The sequence below is a fragment of the Coenobita brevimanus genome, chromosome 7 (genome assembly GCF_032717465.1).
Source record: "Coenobita brevimanus isolate Jiangsu-jjx chromosome 7, ASM3271746v2, whole genome shotgun sequence".
Taxonomy (NCBI): domain Eukaryota; kingdom Metazoa; phylum Arthropoda; class Malacostraca; order Decapoda; family Coenobitidae; genus Coenobita; species Coenobita brevimanus.
This window is the reverse complement of record NC_136960.1, coordinates 36,696,697-36,723,589: the sequence shown is the minus strand read 5'-3', so window position 1 is coordinate 36,723,589 and position 26,893 is coordinate 36,696,697. Positions and strand designations below refer to the sequence as shown.

The following is a 26,893-nucleotide window of genomic DNA, read 5'->3' as shown; positions in this document are numbered from 1 at the left end:
ACGAAGAAGTGGCATGGCAAGACTATTTTTACTGCACCTTGGCCTAAAACTGCCATCTCTCCATGTGCAGCGCTGAGCTATAACAAATTAACACAGGGATATGGCTCTAGTCACGAAGAAGTGCTACGGGAAAGATGTACAATAGAATCAATGCATTTTCTCTTTTCGCCACTACGCTCCGTGAACTAAGTTACAAAAGGACGAAAATCTGAGCCAAGTTAAGGTGAAAAGAGTATATTTTATTTGCATCCTCCTTCTGCCATTAATGATCTGAGATTCCCTAACACCTCTTCCTTAGTGATTTATTTCGCACATTTTATTTGAATATTGTCTTGTGTTATTAATACAAACTAAGTAAATATTAAAACTACAGCATGTCGGTGGATGGTTAAGGCGTAATATGCAAACTAAATCGCTAAGGCAGATGTGTTTTGGAGTACGAGTATAGCCCGTATTCTCGTCGGTTATGGAAGCTCCCTAACACCTCTTCCTTAGCAATTTATTTTTGGATATAGCTGACTGATATCCTTTTGTACGTTATCTGTGCAGAGTATGGCGATTTTTAAAGAATATATCTATATATATATATATATATATATATATATATATATATATATATATATATACAACCCAGACGTGGCCAGGAAGATGTAATAAGCAAAATAAATCGCTTAGGAAAAGGGTGTTAGGGAATACAAGCTTTAAAGTACAAGCCACACTGGAGGATTTATAACACAGAGGAGGACAGTGAAACGTAATAAGCAAAATAAATCGCTTAGGAAAAGGGTGTTAGGAAATCCGAACTTCAGAATACATGCCATATTGAAAGATTTATAACACAGAGGAGGACAGTAAGACGCAATAAGCAAAATAAATCGCTTTGGAAATGGTGTTAGGGAGGAGGGTGCAAGCCATTTGGAGTATGTGAACGAGATATGGGAAGAGGGATGGTGGGAACGAACACATGGAGTGATATTCAAAGTTACGGAGGTCCTCGGCACTTCCTCGTGACTAGCATGTTTCCGCACGCTAATATTCACTCTTAAGGTATCTACGCAACCGATTTAATTATATAAAAACGATATACGTAACTGACACAAAAATATCAAGATCTAGTATAGAAAATAAATCGCTAAGACAAAGGTGTTAAGGGACCCTCTCCTAAATCAACGAGAATATGGCCAACGAAGAGACTGGTATATAAGAGGGAGTAACACCAGGGCCTTAGCTGGTGTGACGCAGGCCTTTCAGCTGGTGTGACGCAGGCCCTTCAGCTGGTGTGACGCAGGCTCTTCAGCTGGTGTGACGCAGGCCCTCAGCTGGTGTGACGCAGGCCTTTCAGGTGGTGTGACGCAGGCCTTTCAGCTGGTGTGACGCAGGATTGACGCCATGTTGCTCCTCTACGCTTTCATGGCAGCGTTGCTTTCCTCCGCGGCGAGTGAGTTTACGCCTATTTTAAAAGGCACACGAAATTCCGTAGCGCCTCTTCCTTAGCGATTTATTTCGGGGGAGGGGGCAAGAGGGTGGGAAGACAACCCCCCTCACTTGCCGAAACGGTCGCTTATTTTTTTTTTCTTTTTTAATTTAGTGCAAAAAGTCACTCTCCGTTGCTCAGAAGTTTTACGCTGCTACTCAACATCACTTATGCATACACCTACACCCCCATTGCAGGCATGCATACACCCAGACCCCCTTATCAGGCATGCATACACCCACACCCCCATATCAAGCATGCATACACCCAGACCCCCATAGCAGGCACGCAGCACACCCTTGACCAGCTATGCATACACCTACACCCCCATAGCAGGCATGCATACACCTACACCCCCATAGCAGGCATGCATACACCTACACCCCCATAGCAGGCATGCATACACCTACACCCCCATAGCAGGCATGCAGCACACTTTTGACCAGCCATGCATCCACCCACACCCCCATAGCAGGCATGCAGCACACCTTTGAACTGCTGAAAAGTCTGATTTTACATATTAGTTATTTTATTGTATGTTTTTTTTTTCTAATACTGATATCGTTCCCATCAACAGCAAGCAAGAGATACTGCCGTGATATATCCAAAACAGGTCGCTAATGTACAAGTGTTGCGAAATATCCAAAACCTCATAGAACACCATTAGCCTCTTCAATCAGCTGACCTATGTTTTTCCTCATTTATCTCCAGACGATTTTATTCAGCTTCAGGGAGGCTTCAGTATGGTTTATGAATCCATTATCTAACCCCTCTAGATTGCAATATACCCTAGGGTGAATAAAATCGCCCCTACCTCCCTCACCTCTTCCCATTCCCCTCGTCCAAACCTCCCTCACCCTTTCCCCTCCCTCCCTCCACGCCTCGACCCTTTCCCTGACCCCCTTTCTCACCTTTCCCCTCCCTCTCTTACCCTGTCCTTCCCTCCCTCACTTGAAGCCTCCCTCACCCCTTCTTTCCCTCCCTCCCCCACTCCACACCTCCCTCATCCCTTCCCACATTCCCTTCCTCCCTCACTCCGCATCTCTCTTATCCCTTCCCACTTTCCCTCACTCCACACCTCCCTCATAACTTCCCACCTTCCCTCCCTCCCTCACTACATACCTCCCTCATCCCTTCCCACCTTCCCTCACCTCTTCTTACTCTCCCTTCCCCACTCCATACCTCCCTCACCCCTTCCTTCCCTGCCTCACTCCACACCCCTCTCATCCCTTCCCTCTCTCCTTCACCCCTTCCCTTACTTATTCCATGCCTCCCTTATCCCTTCCCACCTTCCCTCACACCTTCTTTCCCTCCCTCACTCGACACCTTCCTCATTCCTTCCCTCCCTCATTCCACACTTCCATCACCCGTTCCCTCCCTCACTCCACACCTCCATCACCCGTTCCCTCCCTCACTCCTTCCCTATCTCACTCCACACCTCCCTCACCCCTTTTCCTCCCTCCTTCACTCCACACCTTCATCACCCGTTCCCTCCCTCATTCCACACCTTCCTCATCCATTCCCTCCCTCACTCCACACTTCCATCACCCGTCCCCTCCCTCACCCCTTCCCTCCTTCACTCCTTTCCTCCCTCCCTCACCGTCTCCCCTCCCGCAGCGGCCATCACCTGTCCCACAAGCTTCGTGGAGATTGACGGCGCCTGCTACTCCTTCCGGCCGGAGATCCAGGGGACGTGGTCGGCCGCTAGGGACTTCTGCACCAACCTGACCACCCCCTCCACCCTCGCCATGCCAAAATCGCCAGACACGCACAGGAGATTCGTCGAGTATATTGCTACGTATGGTGAGTGGATGGCCATAATATCCTTCAGTATAATCATCATCATCATCATCATTAACAACGAGACCACTCCAACAAATTCAGTAACAAGCATAAGTAGGGAACATTTCTGGGTGACGAGGATGATGATGATGATAACAATAACAATAATAATAATAATAATAACAACAATACTAATACGAACAACAGCACCACCACCACCACCACCAACAACAACAACAAATAATAATACTAATACTAATACTAATAATAATAGTGATGATAGTAACAATAATAATAATAATAATAATAATAATAACCCCACCACCACCACCAAGAACAACAACAACAACAAATAATAATAATAATAATAATAATAATACCACCACCACCAACAAACATTCCCCTCCGTCACTCACCGCAGCACTGTCTCCTCACTTCCCCCTTGCCCCCAGGCCTAGATGGGTCCTTTTGGCTGGGCGGGTCAGACCTGGAGCATGAGGGCGACTGGCACTGGGTGGATAAGACAAGGATAGACAGAGGCACCCCATTCTGGTCCATCACCTCCGAACTGCTGGGTAAGGATAATTAGCACTTCTTCGTGACTAGCATGCCTACTGTCCACTGCACTTCTTCGTGACTAGCATACCTGCTTTCCACTGCACTTTTTCGTGACTAGCATGCCTACTGTCCATTGCACTTCTTCGTGACTTGCACGCCTCCTGTCCAGTGCACTCCTTCGTGACTAGCATACCTACTGTCCATTGCACTTCTTCGTGACTAGCATAATTTTCTAGTCAATGTCGTTACAGCCCAGCATTCAATATGGAGAGATGGTAATTCTAGGCCAAGACAGAGTAAAAATAGTCCTGCCACAGCACTTCTTCGTGACTAGCATCATATTCAAGTGTTAATCTATAGCAGCAACTCAGCATTCAAGATGGAGAGATGGTAAGTTTGGGCCAAGGTAGAGTGAATAGTGTATAGCTTTCCTCTTCATTTGATTTGTTTATAAGGAGGAAGGTGGAGGGGAGGATGGATAGATGGATAGATAGATAGATAGACAGATACACAGACACAGACAGATAGATAGATAGATAGACAGACAGACAGACAGACATACCTCTCTCCTTATCTCCATCGTTCACAGGGTTGTCATAAAGTCTGAAGGAGGGATGGATAGATAGACAGAATGATAGACAGACAGACAGACAGACAGACAGGAAGAGAAAGATACAGACAGGCAGACAGATGAACAAATACACAAACACAGAGACAGACAGGTAAACAGACAGGGAGAAAGACAGACAGGTAAACAGAGACAGAGGAAGACAGATGGATAAATGGACAAACAGACAGACAAATAGACAGACAGATAGACAGACAAATAGAGAGACAAATAGACAGACAGATAGACAGACAGACAGCCCACTAACATCTCCTCATGTACTGCTGTCCTCAGAGAAAGAGAAAAGGACAGACAGACAGGCAAACAGATATGAGACAGACAGACACATTAAGAGACAGACAGATAGACAGAGGAAAGACAGATGAACAAAGACTAACTGAGAGACAAATAGACAGACAGACAGACAAATAGATAGACAGACAGACAGACAGACAGCTCCCTAACCTGTCATGTCGTCCTCAGGGTGGTCACAGGAGCCTGGAGGGGGAGGTGAGGAGAACTGCCTGGCCTTGGACGAGACGCGGAGGTACTACTTGAACGACGTGAACTGTGACCTCGCCCTCCACCCCGTGTGTCAGATGAAGTAGCAGGGGGAGGGAGGGAGGGAGAGAAAAGAGGGAGTTGAGAGGAGAGAGGGGGAGAGAATAGAGGAAGGGAAGGAGAGAAGAGACAATTGAGAGGAAAGGGAGGGAGAAAAGAGACAGTAAAGAGGCATGGAAGGGAGGGAGGAGGGAGGAAGGGAAGAGGCAAAGATGAGAGGAGAGGGAGGGAGAGAAAAGAAGGAGTTGAGAGGAGAGGAACGGGAAGGAGGGAAAGAAAAGAGTTGAGAGGAGAGGGAGGGAGGGAGGGAAAGAAGAGAGAGAGTTGAGAGGAGAGGGAGGGAGGGAGGGAAAGAAGAGAGAGAGTTGAGAGGAGAGGGAGGGAGGGAGGGAGAGAAGAGGGAGTTAAGAGGAATGGGAGGGAGGGGGGAAGAGAAGAGAGAGTTGAGAGGGGAGGAGAAGGAAAAGAGAGTTGAAAGGAGAGGGAGGGAGGGAGGGAAAGACGAGAGAGAGAGAGAGAGAGAGAGAGAGAGAGAGAGAGAGAGAGAGAGAGGAGAGGGAAGGAGGGAAAAAGAGGGAGTTGAGAGGTGAGGGAGGGAAAGAAAAGAGGGAGGAAGGGAAGAGAGAGAGTTGAGAGGAAGGGAGGGAAAGAAAAGAGAAAGAGAAAGAGAGAGAGAGAGAGGAGAAGAAAGAAGGGAGGAAGGGAGAAGAAACGGAAGAAGAGAGGAAGGGAGAAGAAATAGGAGAGAAAAATAAGGAAGGGAGAAGAGAGGGAGAAGAAGAACGGAGGAAGGGGAAGATATGGGAGGAAAAAGGAGAGAGGAATAAGTGAGAGGAGAGAGTAAATGACAAGAAAAAGAATGGGAGAAAGGGGGAGAGGGAGGGAGGGAAGACAAGTAAAACAGGAAATAAAATAAATAAATAAATACAGCATAGGTGAATAAAGGAGAGCAAGGAAAGATAAAAAGCAGAAGAGGAAACAGAAAAAGATGGAAGAGAGAGGAGTAAGGAAGGAAGGTAACCATAGTGTAAAGAACATATGAACATCAATAAAGGCAGTGATGGATTTTGTGATGGATTATTATCCTGTGTGTCTATAAAAATGAGCAAAATTGGAATATAATAATAATAATAATAATAATAAATAATAAATAGTACTACTACTACTAATAATAATAATAATAATAATAATAATAAAAATAATATTATTATTATTATTAGTGATTGGAGGAGGCACTCATCATCCGCTCACTCGATGTAGTGCTGCTCTAGGGTGCCTGCCCTTTCCTCTCATCCTTCTTTCCATCCTTCCTCTTCTGTCTTTCTTTCCTTCATTCTTTCGTCTTCCTTCAGCCTATGGGTGACTCTACATTGAGTGACAAGCCAAAGGGTTTCCTGTACACACGGAAACCATTTACTACACTGGATGGTAACCATATAACCAAATTGTGGCGCCTGATGATTTATTGAATAATTAAGGCGCTCTAATCGGACTGAGCCGTTGCAGAGGGTGGTTGGGGTTTAGTGCTCACGTAACACACACACACACACACACACACACACACACACATTCAGCTGGCCTCACTCCCACCCTACAACACATACATAACTCACACCTGTATTGTAGACTTACGGTACATGTGAACTATACTTACATGTACTTGGACATCCACGTGCAATGTACTTAGACTTACATGTGTACTGTACTTACACTTACATATGGACTGAATTTTATATTTACATGTGCACAGTACTTACTTTGCTCTTTATTTCGGCTGGTTTCTCTCTCTCTCTCTCTCTCTCTCTCTCTCTCTCTCTCCACACACACACACACACACACACACACACACACACACACACACACACAAAATCATCATTTACATTTTTCCTCTCTTCAATATTCCCTTCACTACACTCCTTCCACCCCAACCTGGCCCAATACTGCCATCTCTCCATCTTGAAAGCAGGCTTGTAGTAATAGATTAACACTAGAATATGGTGCTAGTCACGAAGAAGTGCTATGGAAAGGCGGTAGAGCCCTAGCAGCACCATCTTCTAACACTGAGTTACGTGAAATAAGCTGCAAAAGGACGAAATTCTGGGCCAAGTTAAGGTGAGAGGAGCAGAACAGGAGGCAATGATAAGCTGAATATAATCGCTTGTAAAATAGTGTAATTAGCCTAGTCCCGGGTCCCTACGCTCCTGATGTGGGGAAAAAAAGGGATTAGATGAAGGTATGAAAAGGTAAAGGAATTACATGGAAGGAAAAAAGAATAACAGCTTCGAACGAGAGGAAATATAAAAGGAAAGACACAAGGGATGAAATCAAATGTGTACAAGGGGAAGAGGACATGGAGGCCAAGGGAGCGAGGGATGGAGTGGAGAGGTATATGAGAGAGGGGGTGTGAGTTGGAGGAAGGGCAGCCAGAATGATGATGATGATGATTATGAGGAGGAGGAGACCAAGAATGAGATGCAGGGATAGAGTGGAGAGCTATATGAAAGAGGGGGTGTGAGTTGGAAGGAGGGCAGCCAAATGGAAAGGAGGAGGAGGAGGAGGAGGAGGAGGAGGAGACCAAGGATGAGATGGAGGAATGGAATAAAGAGGGATATATGAGAGGGGTGTGTGTTGGGGGGAGGGAGGCCAAATGAGAGGAAAGGGTGACATGGAGGCGATTTGTCTGTTGCCACCCCATACGATTAGGAAGACAGATAAGAGACACAGAGACAGACAAACAACAGGTAAAAATGTTTGAGAATCACCTTGGCCTCTTACAGGTGTGGGTCCTAATCAGATGCAGGTGAGGGCGTTGACGGAGGCGTGGGAAGGTGGGTATGGGGCGCCAGGGTAATGGAAGAAGGGTGAAGGGGGGAGGAGGAGGAGGAGGAGGTGAAGAGAGGGGAAGGAGGGAAAAAATGGATATGAAGAGGGAGAGAGGGAAGAAAATGGAGGTGAAGAGAAGGGACGAGGAGAGGAAATGGAGGCGAAGAGAGCGAGAGAAGGGAGCAAATGGAGGTGAAGAGAGAGAGAGAGGGAGGGAGGAAATGGAGGTGAAGAGGGGGAGAAAGAAATGGGGAGAGAAGGAAAAAGAGGAAAATAAAGATGAGAGAGAGGCAAATAGAGAAGAAAAAAGAGGAATATAAGACAATGAAGAAAAATGAAAAGAGAGGGAAGACAAAATAAAACACAAAAGAAGAATAGGGAAGCGAAGGAAAAAGATGAAATTATGACAAAGACAATATGGAAGAGAAGGAAGACAATATTAATAAAACACGAAGGAAAAAAAATGAAAAAAGGAGAGGAAGATAAAGAGGGTGAAAGAATAGGACGAGAACCAAGAAGAGGAAAATGAGACGGAAAAAAAGAAAAAAAGGAGAGGAATATATAATAATAATAAAAAAAAAAAGAGGGTGAACAAAATAGGAAAAGAACCAAGAAAGGGAATACAAGACTAAGGGACAAAACAGGATGACAAGAACATAACACAAGGGAAAAACAGAAAATCAGAGAGAAACAGGAAGAGTAGGAGAAAGATGAAATATGACTAAGATAAAAATAAGGAATAATAGGAAGAGAATTATAGTATATGAAGAAAAAAGATGAATAAAAGAATAAGAGCAAAGGCAAAGGAAAATGTGCAGAGAAGTGGAAAAAGGAGGATGATAATGATCGAGGTATTAAAAGGAAGGGAATTTCAAAGACAGAGGAAGTGAGGAGGAGGAGGAGGAGGAGGAGGAGGGAGAAAGGAGAGAGGACATTCAAGGCGGAGGAAGAATGGGAAGAGGAGGTATGGGGAAGAAGAGGTGGGGAAAGAGGAGAAAGGAAAAGAGTGAAAGAGTAACGACATGGATAGAAAAAACAGAAAAAGGAAGAGGGAAGGGGAGAGCAGGGACACAGAAGGAAGTGAGGGGAGGGGAGAGGGAGACCAAAGGAGAGTGGAGTGGGAGGCTAAGGGGAAGGGGAAAGGAAGGAGAGGAAAGGAGGGGAGGGAGAGGAGGGGAGGCCGAGGATAGAAGGGAGAGGAGTGGAAGGAAAGGGAAAGTCAAGGAAGGAGGGAGGGGAAGGAGAAGACAAGGAAAGGGGGAGAGGAGGGAGAGACCAACATGAGGAGGGGGAGAGAAGGAAAGGAAGGGAAAGAGAGAAGGAAAGTGGAAGACAATGGACAGAGACGGGAAAGCCAAGGAAAGAAGGGTGTGAGGTGGGAGCGAAGGAGAATTCCAACGGAGACATATTCTATTTTTAAGTGATGTAGGCGAGATGAATTCAGAGAGATAAATGGACAGACCGAGCTGAATTTAGAGAGACAGATGGACAGACAGAGAAAATACACAAACAGGCAGAAACAGAAAGAGTGCCAAATGCCTTTCTTCGACGTAAAGCAAGATGGTACAGCAGCATAAAGCCTAAAGATAAGTAGATAGACAGAAGCAGAGAAAACAGACAGGCAGACAGATGCAGAGATAAATAGACTGACAGATGGGTAGACAGATAAAATACACAAATAATCAGACAGACAGCCAAACGGTAGAGTGGTGGGAGGGTATATAAAGAGGGAGGGGGACGGGTATGCCTCTCAGTCACCCCCACACACAGACACACATCACTACGTCAACACAAGCCACCAGCCCCATGAGGAACTTGGCATTTGTTTTGGGTCTCGCTCTCGTGGCGGGTGAGTGAGCTAGTTCCTTTCTTTCTTTCTTTCCTTTTTTTTTGGTAGTCTGTCCTATGAGGCATTAATTACGCTTATATTGTGTGTGTGTGTGTGTGTGTGTGTGTGTGTGTGTGTGTGTGTGAGAGAGAGAGAGAGAGAGAGAGAGAGAGAGAGAGAGAGAGAGAGCCACATGAACCAGACAAACACCGCTAAGAGGAATGTATAAAACAGACTAACCCTGTACATGAAATCAATCATCATTTTTATCACACAAATATTCACCCACTTAATCATCATCATCATCACCACCACCACCACCACTACAACCTCCCTCCTCCTCCTCCTCATCATCATCATCAGTACCACCACAATCCTCTTCTTCTTCCTCCTCCTCCTCCTCATCATCATCATCAGTTCCACCACAACCCTCTTCCTCATCATCATCATCATCATCCTCACCAATATCAACACAACCCACCTCCTCCTCATCCTCCTCATTCTCTTCCTCCTCATCATCATCATTACTACCATCAGTACCACCACAACCCTCATCATCATCATCATTACTACCATCAATACCACCACAGCCCTTATCATCATCATCATCATTACTACCATCAATACCACCACAGCCCTCATCATCATCATCATCATCATCATCATCACGTTCCTGCCCTACCTCCACAGCGTGCCATGGGTGTCCTGAGGGGTGGGTGGAGGTGGAGGGGACGTGCTTCAACCTTGAGATGAGTCATGCCCTGGACTGGACATCTGCCAGGACACACTGCCAGGACCAGGGCGGGGAGTTGGCCACCATCAAGACGGCCACGGGACTCAGGATGGTCTACGAGTACATCAAGACATACGGTAAATCACTTACACCTGTTTATTATTTATCTAGAATTTTACTTATTATTTACTGTTATAAAAGACGCCGGCGAGGAGCCTACACTTGGCAACGCTGTGTACTCTGGATGGAGCAGCTGCGACGTCCATCCAGAAGCCAAACCAAATAATTCCCTGCACCTCGCCGTGGGAAGGACGTTGGTTCGACCCTGGTGAGACGCTGTCTATCACAAGGGGGCGCTAGACTCCTACATAGGTTATGTACTATACTGTACCTGTAGGATGGCCCCACAGAAGCATTTACTTGTGGTCGACGGGTCTACTCTGCCAGATTGACTAGTATTAGGCAATAACCACTATTTCAGGACGATCTAGGAATACATCAAGACATAAGGTAAATAGTTATACCATTTGACTATCACCGTATGAATTACAAATACTTAATATATTCAGCCATGGTAAATAGTTCTACAACTATACTATCACAGGATGAATTACGGATGCCTAATACGCAGATATACTGTTAGTTATACCATTATACTATCGCAAGATGAACTACTAATATATACTATCCCAGGATGATATCATCATCATCATCATCATCTAATCCAGCGTCGCCCCATGAAGAGCATAGAAGCCCGGGGCTAGGCAAGTTAGTCCTGACATTTAAGATCAGTGACCAGCCTCACGTATCCCTAAGTGGCATTACGTGAGCAATAAACACCAACCACCCCTTTGGATGATCTAAGATTGTTAAACTAGAACGACAGTGATTGGAAAAAGAGTCATAGGAGCCACAGTGTAAATTCATGAGTCACAAATGTAAATTCAACCCCTATATTCCTCTTATGCACGTTCCTCCGCGACCACTCTCCCTTGTGAATCATGGAAGACTGATAGACATCAGTGAGTCATAGGAGCCATAGTGATTGTACAGTGAAACCTAGGAGGTAAAGTGAGTCATAGGCACTAAAGTGAATCCTAGGAGATGAAGTGAGTCCTAGGAGCTATAACCCCCTCTCCCCCCCTCCCCCGCAGCACTGGAGGGGTCGTTCTGGGTGGGGGGCAGCGATGAGAGGGTGGAGGGCGACTGGCTGTGGGTCAATGATGAGAGTAGAGTCAGCATGGGCACGCCTTTCTGGGCACTCCATAACTCCATCTTTGGTAAGGACTGTATCTATCTGTTTATCTATCTGTCTGTCTATCTCTTTATCTATCTGTCTATCTATCTATCTACCTCTGTTTATCTAGCATTTCATCCATCCACCCATCCATCTGTGTTCATCTTTTTGTCAATCTATCCAGCCTCCATTCATCCATTCTATATATCTGTTTACCTACCTACCTACCTACCTACCCATTTACCTACCTACCTACCTACCCATCTACCTACCTATCTACCTGCCCATCTACCTACCTTTGGGGCCAACGATGAGAGAAAGGTGATTAAGTGAACTCTCTGGGAACTGCATAATCCAATCTTCAGTCTATCTATCTTTCTAAAACTATCTATCTGTCTGTCTGTCTACCTGTCTATCTGTGTCCGCATTTTCGTCTCTGTCTGTCTGTCTTCGAAGTCCAAAATACTTTCCAGCATGTATCACACATTTTCATAACCCCCCCCCTCTCTCTCTCTCGTTTATTGCTGTTTGTTTCATTTTCTCTTTAGTGCTGTTTTATTATACGTTTTAGTGCTCTCTCTCTCTCTCTCTCTCTCTCCAAATATTCTGAACTATAAATTCATTTGAGGAGAGAGGCGCTAAGGTTGAAAGGATTATGAATGTGTGTGGAGAGAAATTTAACACACACACACACACACACACACACACACACACACACACATCGGATGTTTTTATTTTTCTTTCAGTCGTGACCTAAACGCTGTGTGTGTGTGTGTGTGTGTGTGTGTGTGTGTGTGTGTGTGTGTGTGTGTGTGTGTGTTACAGCTATGGCAGTGTGTACAGAATCAGTATATAAAGCATTCTCTTGTCTCCTACCACACACTCACCATACAGGGTGGTGTGGAAATAGCACTACACTGGAACGGGGACGGCTCAGTGTGCAGGTGTGGGCGTGGAGGTTATGGCGGGAGCAGGAAAAAAGAAAGATAAGACACTGATAAGGAAAGACAAAATCGTAATACGGAAAGAGGAGCGTTATATAAGGACTAACTTACATATTCCTTTTCCCTTTTCTAACTTCCTTCTATCCTACATATTCCTTTTCCCGTCTCTACCTTCCTGCCTTTCCCGCCTCTAACTTCTTGTCTTTTTCGCCTCTAACTTCCTGCCTTTCCCGCCTCTACCTCCCTGCCTGTCCCGTCTCTAACTCCCTGCCTTTCCCCTCTCTAACTCCCTGCCTTTTTTGCCTCTAACTTCCTTGTCCATGAACAGGGTACCAGAACGAGCCCTCAGGGGGGAGTGACGAGAACTGCCTGGCCTTGGACGAAAGCCGAATGTACTTCTTCAACGACGAGGACTGTGACAAACTTTATCACCCCATCTGCATGCAATAACGCGATGCAATGACGCTGTATCGTAAAGTGAAAAAGATCTAGAGAGGAAGAGAAACGGGGGAAAATGAGAGAGAGAGAGAGAGAGAGAGAGAGAGAGAGAGAGAGAATATGGCATTAAATCGTATATGAAACCGCGCTAACGAGAAAGTGAGGGAAACAAAGAAACAGCAAAAAACGCGAGAGAGAGAGAGAGAGAGAAACACTAAATTCAAGATCCGCTCATTTCGAGATGCCTGGACACATTGCCCTTAAAAGACTGGAGGTCATAGTCAAGTGGAAATATAAACACCAGAAGACATGTGACAAATCGAAGATGACTTTAGAATATGTAGTTTCATTTTCCTTTATTTCCTTGTAAATATCTTGGACATTTTATCCAATTAGGCCTTGATAAATATTCAGTACTTATCTTTATATTTATCAGTAGTTATCTTTCCCCATCAGTACTCGAATTACATCTTCTCATCCCATGAAAAAAAAAAAAAGTGTGACTTACAAGAGCCATACATGTAAAATAATAATAGTGTATAATTAAATAGCAGATTTCTATAACTATTAATATGTGTGATTTAAACAACCACATAAATCATCATCATCATCAGCATCATCATAATCATCATCCGGACCTCCTTTCCCACCCAAGGGCAGGGTGAGGAGTAGCAATGTCCAGACAGCACAAACTTGCCCAATCCAAATAGGCCACGCTTCCATTCACTCATCATTGAAGCCCCCGGAATCCTGGCTCTATCGGATACGCCAAAAACATTCACCACATTCTACAAAAATCAATGGGTTAATTTTTTCTAACTATCTGATTACAAGATTTCAAAAATGTGATTAAGAACAGACTAAATATAAACAGCTAAGAGTGACCTATTATTAATACATTTCATGCAGTGTGATTTAAACCAACTACAAAAATCAAAATACAAAAATCAAAAGCTCCATGTTTACAATTAGTTGACCACAGGAATTATCAGAAAAAAAACAAAAAAAAAACATGCATTTTACAACACCCATGCATATAAAATTCAAACCGTGGATCATTAATTAGTTGATTTCTAGCACTACGAAGTGTGATTTCAAAGAAACACACAAATAAAACACAGATACCTCTATAGGTGATGAAAATACCACAATGTAAACCGTCAGAATGCTGTTTGAGGTTCCTAATATTGCCTAGAGTGAAGACGGGGAATTAGGTGAGCGGGGAATACGTGGGTCCTCCTAGGCGACGGGCGTAACGGTGGCGTCACAGCAATACATACGCACATCGTTGAGGGCAGTGTCATCCGAGGCCGATTCAGCTTCTACGCGTGTTTCAAGTCCACATATGGCCCAACCTGGCACACGAGGGGAGGAAATACGGCAGTTATACTCCTGTCACATCAACTGGTCTCAAAACTGCCATCTCGCCATCAATGCTCGGATATAACAACAGATTAATACAAGAATATGATGCTAGTATGATGCACTTGGCGGTTATACTCTTTTTAAATATGTGGCAGTTATACTCACTTCACATCAACTTCTCTTAAAACTGCCAAGAGAGAGAGAGAGAGAGAGAGAGAGAGAGAGAGAGAGATGTACTGTCTAACGCTGCATAATAGGGAGATGTGGCTTTGACAGAACCTCCAAGGGCATCTGTCCCTACTCAGGAACGACACCTCCCTTTCTTCCTCTTAAACATTACCCTCCGCCTCTTCTCCCCTCCTTCTCTCACCATGAACCCCCCCCACTCCCTCTCCCTTTCCCACCATGAACCCCCCCACTCCCTCTCCCTTTCCCACCATGAACCCCCCCCTCTACTCCCCCTCCCTTTCTCACCATGAACCCCCCCCTCTACTCCCCCTCCCTTTCTCACCATGAACCCCCCCCTCTACTCCCCCTCCCTTTCTCCCTCATAGACAAGGCCTCCCCCACCTTCCCCTTCCTTTCTTCCATTCTGCTCCTCCCCCTCCTCCCCATCTTCCTCTTACCTATGAGAAAGGCCTCCCCTAGCTCCTTCCCCGTTCCTTCTTCCTTCTCAGACATGCATGACTCCTTTTAGTTCACATCCACCCTTCTCCCACATGACCTGACCCCTCTATGACATGACCCCTTTCTTGACATGACCCCTCTTTGATATGACCCCTCCTGGACCTGACCCTCTCCTCTGCTCACCTGCCGGACACGACTCCCATCCACTGTAGTAGCCCCAGGTGTTGCCACCACCGTTGAGGGTCGTCGTGGAGTAGTCGCACTGCATCTCCAGGTCGTTGGCTGCCGTGTCGTCCACAAAATTGCCCTGGTCCTCCTCGCTCTTCATCCTCAGCCCCGTCAGGAGTCCCTCGGGGCACTCACGCTTGCCTGAACGAGGTGAAGGTGAAGGTAAGGTACAGGGACGTCGACAAGTGAGCCTCAAAGGCGTTACAGTACCTACCTCTTTCTCCCTGCCGGTTACAAAAGTCTCTCTCTCTCTCTCTCTCTCTCTCTTCCTAATTACCCACGCACGCCCCTGGTCTCATACAGGGTCTCACCTCTCCAGTCTCCCCATTTCTGCACGGTAGATGTGATGGTGTACTCCTTGGCGTCTCTCTTGGGTGGTGTTCCGTCCCTGCCCACGTCAGACACAGCACGGCAGTACAGCTGGATGCCGTTCATGGAAGTGTCATCAACAGCGCCCTCACTCTCCACCTGCACGGAGCCTGGGAATTAGTCTCCTCACAATGATGATGCTTTTGTACTGCATCCCCTTGTGTCTATCTACTTATCTCTTGCCAGACGTCTTAATCCCGTAAGGGGTGGCCACAAACAAATCGCCTTCATGTTGCCCTGTCCCCCGCTATTTCACTGCCCTGCTCCCAGCTCGTACATCCCTCTCTCATATACCTCTCCTCTCATATACTTCTCCTTGTGTGAGGAAGGATACTATGGCTTTAGAAGGATATAACCAGTTCAATCCCTTAGTCACCGAGCCACCTTTGCTTGTACAACTGCACACCCAATGGCACATAGCAAAGATAAAACTTGTCAATGATATGTCTCTCCTACCTACCCAGCCCCACCCCCCTCAATGCAGCACATGTTATAGACGCAACATTTCAGTACTACGACCACCTTTACATCTGATACTGATACTTTGCGAACACATCTGGCCTAAACTAATGACGATGAAAATCAGTTTTCGGGTTTCTAAGTCCCTCCTCCCTCCCACCCCATGATGTTTCACATTTTACGGCCATCACACCTCAGTCACCAGGCCACCTTCTGTCTTGCAGCTCTACACACACGGTATGCCTATGATGTGACAAGAGGAATCTATTTTCAAAGCTGAATATCCACTTTAACCTCCATGATGCACCACATTATGTTGATTTTGTCTCACTCTGTATGCAAGGTACTTTTATGCAACGTTACACACTCAACAGGCTTGTGGTAAAGTATGTTGTCGCTTATTCCCAGTCTGTCTGGCCAAGCTGAACCATCGACACAAGCAGACCCGTCGACACAAGTAAGCAATGGGTTCTGTGGGGCCGTCCTGCAGGTACAGTACAGTACATACACCGTGTAGGGATCCGGCGCCCCCTTGTGGTAGACAGTGCCTCACCAGGGTTTAGACCAGGGTCCATCCCCATGGCGAGGTGCAAGGAAATATGAGAAGGTTTGGCTCTTGAGTGGACGCTGCAGCTGCTTCCCCTTAAGTACACAGTGCCACCACGCGCAGGCTCCTCGTCAGCGCCTTATGGTAAAGGTAAAGCTTATAAATGTCAATGTTCTGCTACTCCACTCCGCCTTTTGCATCTTCTGTTGTGCAATGTAGTCACTAACTTATCGGACGGCGCCAAGGACAAAACACACAACGCAATTTTACTTAAACTGTTATATAATTTTATGAAAGCCAGGAAGTATGTCGAAATTACGTATGTCGGAGATAAGGGACTGTATGTGTTATCTGGTGTGGTGTGGTGTGGTGTCGTGTGGTGTAGCGTAGTGTCGTGTGGTGTAGTGTCGTGTAGTGTGGTGTGGTGTGGTGTGGTGTGGTGGTGTGTAGTGTGGTGTACTGTAGTGTAGTGTGGGGCGGGGCGGGGCGGGGCGGGGCGGGGCGGGGTGGGGTGGGGTGGGGTGTAGAGGCGTAGTGAAGTGCAGTGGTTAAGTTACAGGTCACTCCCATGAGAATCACCAGCTGTGCCTCATCCAGTTATCAGTAAAGCAGGACAGACTCTCACAACACTCCACTATACCAACACTCCACTATACCAACACTCCACTATACCTACACTCCACTATACCAACACTCCACTATACCAACACTCCACTATACCAACACTCCACTATACCTACACTCCACCATACCAACACTCCACTATACCAACACTCCACTATACCTACACTCCACTATACCTACACTCCACTATACCAACACTCCACTATACCAACACTCCACTATACCTACACTCCACTATACCTACACTCCACTATACCAACACTCCACTATACCAACACTCCACTATACCAACACTCCACTATACCTACACTCCACTATACCAACACTCCACTATACCAACACTCCACTATACCAACACTCCACTATACCTACACTCCACCATACCAACACTCCACTATACCAACACTCCACTATACCTACACTCCACTATACCTACACTCCACTATACCAACACTCCACTATACCAACACTCCACTATACCTACACTCCACTATACCTACACTCCACTATACCTACACTCCACTATACCAACACTCCACTATACCTACACTCCACTATACCAACACTCCACTATACCTACACTCCACTATACCAACACTCCACTATACCAACACTCCACTATACCTACACTCCACTATACCAACACTCCACTATACCTACACTCCACTATACCTACACTCCACTATACCAACACTCCACTATACCAACACTCCACTATACCTACACTCCACTATACCTACACTCCACTATACCAACACTCCACTATACCAACACTCCACTATACCAACACTCCACTATACCAACACTCCACTATACCTACACTCCACTATACCAACACTCCACTATACCAACACTCCACTATACCAACACTCCACCATACCTACACTCCACCATACCAACACTCCACTATACCAACACTCCACCATACCAACACTCCACCATACCAACACTCCACTATACCTACACTCCACTATACCAACACTCCACTATACCTACACTCCACTATACCAACACTCCACTATACCAACACTCCACTATACCAACACTCCACCATACCTACACTCCACCATACCAACACTCCACCATACCAACACTCCACCATACCAACACTCCACCATACCAACACTCCACTATACCAACACTCCACTATACCTACACTCCACTATACCAACACTCCACTATACCAACACTCCACTATACCTACACTCCACTATACCAACACTCCACTATACCAACACTCCACTATACCTACACTCCACTATACCAACACTCCACTATACCTACACTCCACTATACCAACACTCCACTATACCAACACTCCACTATACCTACACTCCACTATACCTACACTCCACTATACCAACACTCCACTATACCTACACTCCACTATACCTACACTCCACTATACCTACACTCCACTATACCAACACTCCACTATACCAACACTCCACTATACCAACACTCCACTATACCTACACTCCACTATACCTACACTCCACTATACCTACACTCCACTATACCAACACTCCACTATACCTACACTCCACTATACCAACACTCCACTATACCAACACTCCACTATACCAACACTCCACTATACCTACAATCCACTATACCAACACTCCACTATACCTACACTCCACTATACCTACACTCCACTATACCAACACTCCACTATACCAACACTCCACTATACCTACACTCCACTATACCTACACTCCACTATACCAACACTCCACTATACCTACACTCCACTATTCCTACACTCCACCATACCTACACTCCACCATACCAACACTCCACCATACCAACACTCCACTATACCTACACTCCACTATACCAACACTCCACTATACCAACACTCCACTATACCAACACTCCACTATACCAACACTCCACTATACCTACACTCCACTATACCAACACTCCACTATACCTACACTCCACTATACCTACACTCCACTATACCAACACTCCACTATACCAACACTCCACTATACCAACACTCCACTATACCAACACTCCACTATACCAACACTCCACTATACCTACACTCCACTATACCTACACTCCACCATACCAACACTCCACTATACCTACACTCCACTATACCTACACTCCACTATACCAACACTCCACTATACCAACACTCCACTATACCAACACTCCACTATACCTACACTCCACTATACCAACACTCCACCATACCAACACTCCACCATACCTACGCTCCACCGTACCTACATTCCACCGTACCAACACTCCACTATACCTACACTCCACTATACCAACACTCCACCATACCAACACTCCACTATACCTACACTCCACCATACCTACATTCCACCGTACCAACACTCCACTATACCTACACTCCACTATACCTACACTCCACTATACCTACACATCCCTCCCCCTTCCCCGCTACTTCCTGCCATCATCTGACTCTGAAAACTTGTTATTATTATTATTATTATTAATTATTATTATTATTATTATTATTATTATTATTGCCGCTGGTTCGAATGGGCGGTAATCAGCTTGCATACAGGCAGAAATCAACCCTTCTCCACCCACCATTCCCCTTTTCGTGGGTTTGGGGGGAAGATGAGGGACGTATATATTTTAACTAGGGTTGGGTCTGCCTTGAAATATAACACATCTTGGTATCTTTCATTTTCTCTCAAAAAGACAAGATTAAAGAGTAAAAACGGTGACCAGGCGAAAGATATGAAGGAAAGAAACCAACTTATTACACAGGTACAAAGAGAAATGTGCTTTGGAAAGTGAAACAGACAGAATATGAATAATACTGAATATAATCAATAGTTCATCGTGATACACACACACACACACACACACACACACACACACACACACACGTTCAAGCCACTCACTACACAATAAATTTCCTTGCTATGGTACTGTATCGAATTTACTCTCTCTCTCTCTCAGCGCCCACCTTGATCTCAAAGGCGTAGGCAAAGGCACCTGAAGGGCAGTACTCCTCGGGTCCCCAGTCCCCCCAGTTCATAGCCCAGTCCAATGCCAGGGTGATGTGCGTCTCGCGGGCTCTCTCTCCACCCAATACCACCCCTACAGGAAGAGATGTACTGTATAAGGATTGGGCCGGTAGTAGTAGTAGTAGTAATAGTAGCAGCAGTAGTAGTAGTAGTAGTAGTAGTAGTAGTAGTAGTAGTAGTAAAAGTAGTAGTAGTAGTACCAGAAGTAGAAGCAGTAGTAGTAGTAGCAGTAATAGCAGTAGTATAGCAGTAGTAGCAGCAGCAGTAGTAGTAGTAGTAGTAGCAGCTGCTACCCCAGCACAGTAGAAACAGGTAACAATCGACATATACTCACCCAGCAGGCAAAGGAACAAAGTGGCCTTGCAAACAAAGCCCATGTTGGTACTGAAGTTGGTATTAACTGACAAAACTGGTATTAAATGTTGGTATTGTGGTAAAGCTGGTATTAAAGTTGGTAATGGACAAAACTGGTATTAAATGTTGGTATAAATGATGATAAAGTGTGTTGGGACTGCTGGTAGTTCTCATGTTTATATGCATGGGAGAATCGAGTGTGGGTGGGGGGAATGAAGAGGTGGGAGAGGGTGGGCGGGGGGAGAAAGGAGGAGGAGGGATAGAAGAAGAGAAAGTGAGGAGGAGAGGAGAGAGGGAGGGAGGAGGGAGATAAGCAGGTACGAAATGGGAGGATAAGAGGTGTGTGTGTGTGTGTGTGTGTGTGTGTGTGTGTGTGTGTGTGTGTGTGTGTGTGTGTGTGTGTGGTCGTTGCTGAGTAGGGATAGAAAAGCCTGGAGGTAATTCCGTCTAGGCAACCACTCACAGAACGCGGGGTCAGGCAATAGATAGATACACAGATGTAGACAGAAACCGAGGAGTGTGGTATGAATCCCTTAAATGCTTGACTTCTCTCATAATCTGACTATAATCGTCGGATACCAACAAGAGTACACACACACACACACACACACACACACACACACACACACACACACACACACACAATGACGTCCTCGGGGTGGGGTGAAGGAAAAACTTCAGCCTGCAGCTCACTGGGTTCATGTTCAGATGAGTTTGCGTAAAAGAACAACAACAACTACAACACTAAAGCCACAACAAAGCCATGGGTATTGCATGTGGTCGTTCTCAGTGCAATCAGGTGAATCACAGCACATATTATAAAAATTGTCCTGTCTCGTCGCACTTGCCATCCTCTCTCTCTCTCTCTCTCTCTCTCTCTCATAAATAAAATAAATAAATACATATATACAATACGTATAATATATATAACATGTATATAAAATATGTATAATACCGCATTATACTGTGTGTGTGTGTATATATATATATATATATATATATATATATATATATATATATATATATATATATATATATATATATATAGATAGATAGATATAGATATAGATATATATAGATATATATAGATATATATAGATATATTATATATATATATATATATATATATATATATATATATATATATATATTAAATGTGTGTATGTGTGTGTGTGTTTACTTACTTGTCTGTCTATACAGGTATTTATTTATTACCTGACGCAGCATCGTACAAAGATTCGCCTCGACAGAAGGAACTCTAAGCGTTTCTGTCCCTACTCAGTAACGATCCCTCTTCCCATGACACACCGCCCTCTCACATACTCTCACACCTTATATCCTCATCTCGTCCCCGGTCTCCCCCTCCTCCTTTCAACCAGCACATTCGACTGCAGTCTCCAAGTCTGTCTGTCACTCTGGTTCCACTTGGTCGAACCACCTTTTTTTTTTTCCCCCACACATTCACCTCCACACCACATACTTCACGAATCCTTTCACTCGTCCACCTCTCCTTCCACTTTACTTCGCATGGATTTATAATTTGCATTTCTTCAACAGTTCCCACTCTTGATTTACGTCCCTCATGTATCGTGCACGCTTCACTGTTGTATGTTAATGTTGGTGAATCGACGATGACCCTACACGTGGTGGCACTGTGTACCCTTCGTGGAGACATGCAACTGTGGCGTCCACCGGGGGGCCAAACCTCATACTTCCCTACAGGACACCTCGCCTTGAGGATGACCCCGGTCCGTGTCTATCACAACTGGGCGCCGGATCCCTGCACAGTGTATGTACTGTACGGGCCTACAGAAACAGTTGCATACCTGTGATCGACGGGTCTGCTCAGCCACAAAGATCGAGGTTAAGCAACAACAAACACACCAGCAACAATTACGGTAACATGACAGAGCAGTTTCAGTGCAACAACCACGCACCTCTCAGCACACCATCCACTCCCCATCATGCATACGCTGGCCAGCAGAGTAAACACAGGGCATTGATCCCTTGGTTGTCCCTCACGTGGTTAGAGTGGGTTGTCATTACTGCTAGACGAAAATTTGAACTCCTACCGTTATCACACTTTTCTTTAATTAAAAAAAAATCGTAATCTCGCAGCTGAACTGGTTTCTGCTGACAAAGATGGTGCAATCTGCTGTTCCTCATGGCTTTCAGGGATTCAAAGCTCATACGCGAAGAGTTAATCCCAGATGGTGAGACAGCTAACCCTCCACCCCCTAGCCTCAAAACCCCTTACCCCACACCCATCTCAGGCCTCTATACGTGTTTCTTCCTTACTGTGCCCTTTTCATCACTTTCTATTACTCTAACCGTGCCTATATGGGTTTCTGATACTTACCATAAAAGTTGGTCTGTATTTGGTGGGTTGTAAAAGGGAAGATTTGGTTTTACATGTGGGGTGCGCAGGACCAAATACGATAAATCCCATAGGTTCTGTGCTTTCGTTTTCGCGTAATTTTATCATACATTAGGGGTGCCACCAACTATGTGCGATAACCATGGGATCACTGTGCCTCCTACAATGCTTTCATTTCACTGTGGAATAAAATGCTGTGCCCGGGGTGTCCATGAAGGCCGTATCTAACCTCCCTAGCCTGCAAGTTTCTCCAGAGTTGAGTAAATAATCTGAAGGTGGCGAGGACGAACAAAAATACAGGGTGATCCATACATAGCGCCTCCCTTCCACTCCACCCCATGATTTCTCGTGTGTTGCGTGGACGGCTTATGTGTCTCCCCTGCATCACGTACTTCCTACTCCCACTGCCACACCCACACCAGCAGATTCAGCAATCCCCGCAACACACAAAGTATCCCCAGGTGTTTCTAGTGCAGCGCTATTTACGGATCACCCTGTATTGATGTTAATATTGTGTTGCTTATAGCTTTCCAGTACGGATAAATATTGACATACATGCATACATACATACACAGACATATACACACATACACTGATACATACAAAAACAGATATATAAACATATACATAGATATATACATACATACTGTACATATATACATCTACACATATACAGTACACACATACAAAGATACACACATTACATATACATACATACTGTACATACACACATCTACACATACACACATACAAAGATACATACATTATATACACATATATACATCTACACATACACACACAGATACAAACATAACATATACATCCATACATACGTACATACAAACATATACATACATACACATACATAAATATACATACATACACACATATACATACATACATATATCCATACATACACACATATACATACATACATACACAACCCGGGTATACAGTAAATCTGGACTGGGATACAAAGTTATAGCCTAAGATCATTTTCCTTTTGTAACTACGATATTGTGTGTATGTGTGTGTGTGTGTGTGTGTGTGTGTGTGTGTGTGTGTGTGTGTGTGTGTGTGTGTGTGAGAGAGAGAGAGAGAGAGAGAGAGATTAAAAAACCATGCACAATAATCCACACAAAGCCTTCAAAATAGGTTTCCTTCTGCAACCAAGAATTTGCCCACATATCTATCTATCTATTATCTATCTAATTATCAACCTATTGTTCACTTAAACTTGGGCAATTTCCTAATGAAAAATAAATAAATAAAGTGTATAACCGGGCAGTGGAGCCGCCTGGTTACATCGGTGCCACCACGTGAAGGCAGTAAAGGAGGTAGAGATGAGAGTAAAGAGGGGATATGGAGGGTAGTTCGTATATAGCACTCCCTTTTGCACTGAGGGTGATTTCTCGTGTTTTGTGGGGACGGCTCAGGGTAATCAAAGGCTACCCTGCACCATTTATCCATTTCCTACTCCCACTGCCACACCCGCGCCCACACCAGCAGCCTGAGTCGTCCCCACAACACAAAAACGCCACCTGCTGCGAGTCTAGTGGAGCGCTATTTATGCACCACCCTGTACATAGAAAACAATCATGCAAGAAGAGGTAACTTTTGAGGTAATTTAGAGGTAACTTAGAGGAAATTCAGAGGTAATTTAGAGGTAACTTAGAGGTAACTTACGGAGGTAATTTAGAGGTAATTTTGAGGTACTCAGAGGTAACTTAAAGGTAGTTTAGAGGTAACATTTGAGGTAATTTAGAGGTAACTTACCTGTAGAGGTAATTTAGAGGTAACTTCAGAGGTAACCTTAAAGATAACTTAAGAGGTAACTTAGAGGTAACTTAGAGGTTAATAAATCTACAGTACAGTACCAATGGATATATTACGTACATGCAGGAAACAAAGGATATCCACTACATCAACTATACATCTACTACACGTCAATTACACGTCTACTGATTTACGTGTTCCATACCTTCTACCACGTAACTATACATCTACTACACGTCAATTACACGTCTACTGATTTACAATACGTGATCAATACCCTCTACCACGTAACCCCATCATCCTCATCATAACGCCGTGACAGCCTAATTATTCATGACACAAAGAACGCCACTCTTATGTACAAATTATCTCGTTAGTTTGTAATTGACTACTGACCCAAAAAATGATCAATATATTAGGGGGAAAATTGAGTTCCGTTCTTTGTTTTGGGCGTATGTGATAATAAATTGAATTTCATATATAACTGTTCTCTCACTTCGCCCGGTGATCTCTCGTTTTTTGTGGGGAAGGCTCACTCTACCAAATGTCTATCCTGCATTATTTATTCATTTCCTACTCCCACAGCCACACCCACGCCCACACCAGCAGACAGACAGCGTTATCAATGTCTACCCTGCATCATTTATTCATTTCCTACTCCCACAGCCACACCCACGCCCAAACCAGCACACTGAGCCGTCCCCGCAACACAATATTTCCAGGACTTTCAAGTGGAGCGCTGTTTATGAACTACCCTGTATAAAAGGCCATATATACAAACAAAACAGTGTTCTAGGCTACTTAATAATTAAAATATTTCTAGAGAACGCCTAGTGCTACAGTGTTACATTACGTAGTTGACATATGATCACTATTACACTACAGATACCATACTATCACTACCATGGTGCTCATACATGGTTAAGGAAGCTCCCTAACACCTCTTCATCAGCGATTTATTGTTGGATACGGCTGGTTAATATCCTTTTCTGTGTTATTTTTGAAGAGTATGGCGACATTGGAAATATTCATGTAGCACAGAAGAATACGGTAAGGTGTGCTTAACAAAATAAATCGATTAGAAAAATGTGTTAGGGAGTTTCACAGGCCTAAGTGCAAAGAAAAATACAGTACCTACGCCTTCTCCTATACTCTTTTCACTCGAACTTGGCCGGAAATTACCATCTTTCCCTCCTAATTACTTTGCTGTGGCAGGAGAATAACATTGGAATATGGTATAGTCACGAAGAAGTGCTGGGATGTACCGCTACAGTACAGTATTGCCTTGTTCTGCCAATGAGCTACGTAAAATAAGCTGCAAAAGGATCTGGGCGAAGTTAAGGTGATACGATAATAATAAATCCTACTATACTCTTCTCACTCTAACTTGGCCTAAAATTGCTCTTCCCCCGAATCCTGAATTTTAACTAAAGACTAACACTAGAATATGATGCTAGTCACGAAGAAGTGCTATGGTATGGACGTAGAGCCGCAGCACTGTCTTTTTCTGCCACTGAGCTACGTGAAATAAGCTACAAAAGGACGAAATTCTAGGCCAAGTTAAGGTGAAAGAACTATAGCCACAGTGATGTCTGAGGCTAATTAATATCAACAAAGTGAAATGCGTTGCCCCATAAACTACAACACTTGACGAGTATTTGTCTCAGCAGGTCAGTTCCTACAATCAACTTCAATTTGCAAATGGCGTTAAGAAGTACCCTCCCAGGCAAACACATTACACAGAATATTAGAGGAGTTGGTTGCACTACGCTATTAGTCGAATTAGGGAAGTGAAGGCCGCGTCGATCCATACCGTACTCAGTCCACTTTGTCTTAAAATAACCATCTCTCCATCCCGCATGCCAAGCGATAGTCAGAACTTAACACCAACGATAATAGTCACGAAGAAGTGTTACGTCTTATCTCGCCACTGAACTACGAGAAATTACCCGCAAAAGAACGTAAATCTCCGCCAGAATTAACAGTGATATACGATGCCAGTCACGAAGAAGTGCTGAGGAAAGGATGCAGATGATATATTGTCTTATTTTGCCACTAAATTACGGGGAATAACCTCATTTATACGCACGTTATGGGCTCAGGCATGATTAGGGGGGAGGAGGGTCCACTAGATTTTTTTCTCTCTCTCTCTCTTTCTC

The 26,893-nt window shown here is 44.6% G+C and overlaps 3 protein-coding genes across 3 annotated transcripts; 2 read left to right on the top strand and 1 right to left on the bottom strand.

The window, feature by feature from the left end:
- Positions 1–1,389: 1,389 nt before the first annotated feature.
- LOC145404387 (perlucin-like) lies at positions 1,390–5,029 on the top strand. Its single transcript, XM_080275910.1, has 4 exons — positions 1,390–1,438; positions 3,092–3,277; positions 3,709–3,831; positions 4,905–5,029. The coding sequence occupies exons 1-4, from the start codon at positions 1,390–1,392 to the stop codon at positions 5,027–5,029; spliced, it is 483 nt and encodes a 160-aa protein (XP_080132036.1).
- Positions 5,030–9,548: 4,519 nt separating this feature from the next.
- Positions 9,549–12,997, top strand: LOC145404380 (perlucin-like protein). Its single transcript, XM_080275903.1, has 4 exons — positions 9,549–9,654; positions 10,324–10,503; positions 11,521–11,646; positions 12,876–12,997. Exons 1-4 carry the CDS (start codon positions 9,549–9,551, stop codon positions 12,995–12,997), a joined length of 534 nt encoding a protein of 177 aa, XP_080132029.1.
- Positions 12,998–14,224: 1,227 nt separating this feature from the next.
- On the bottom strand, positions 14,225–20,604 carry LOC145404373 (vitelline membrane outer layer protein 1-like). The gene is made up of 5 exons (XM_080275897.1): positions 20,562–20,604; positions 20,167–20,300; positions 15,517–15,673; positions 15,161–15,346; positions 14,225–14,340 (listed from the first exon to the last, which is right to left on the bottom strand). Exons 1-5 carry the CDS (start codon positions 20,602–20,604, stop codon positions 14,225–14,227), a joined length of 636 nt encoding a protein of 211 aa, XP_080132023.1.
- Positions 20,605–26,893: the final 6,289 nt, after the last annotated feature.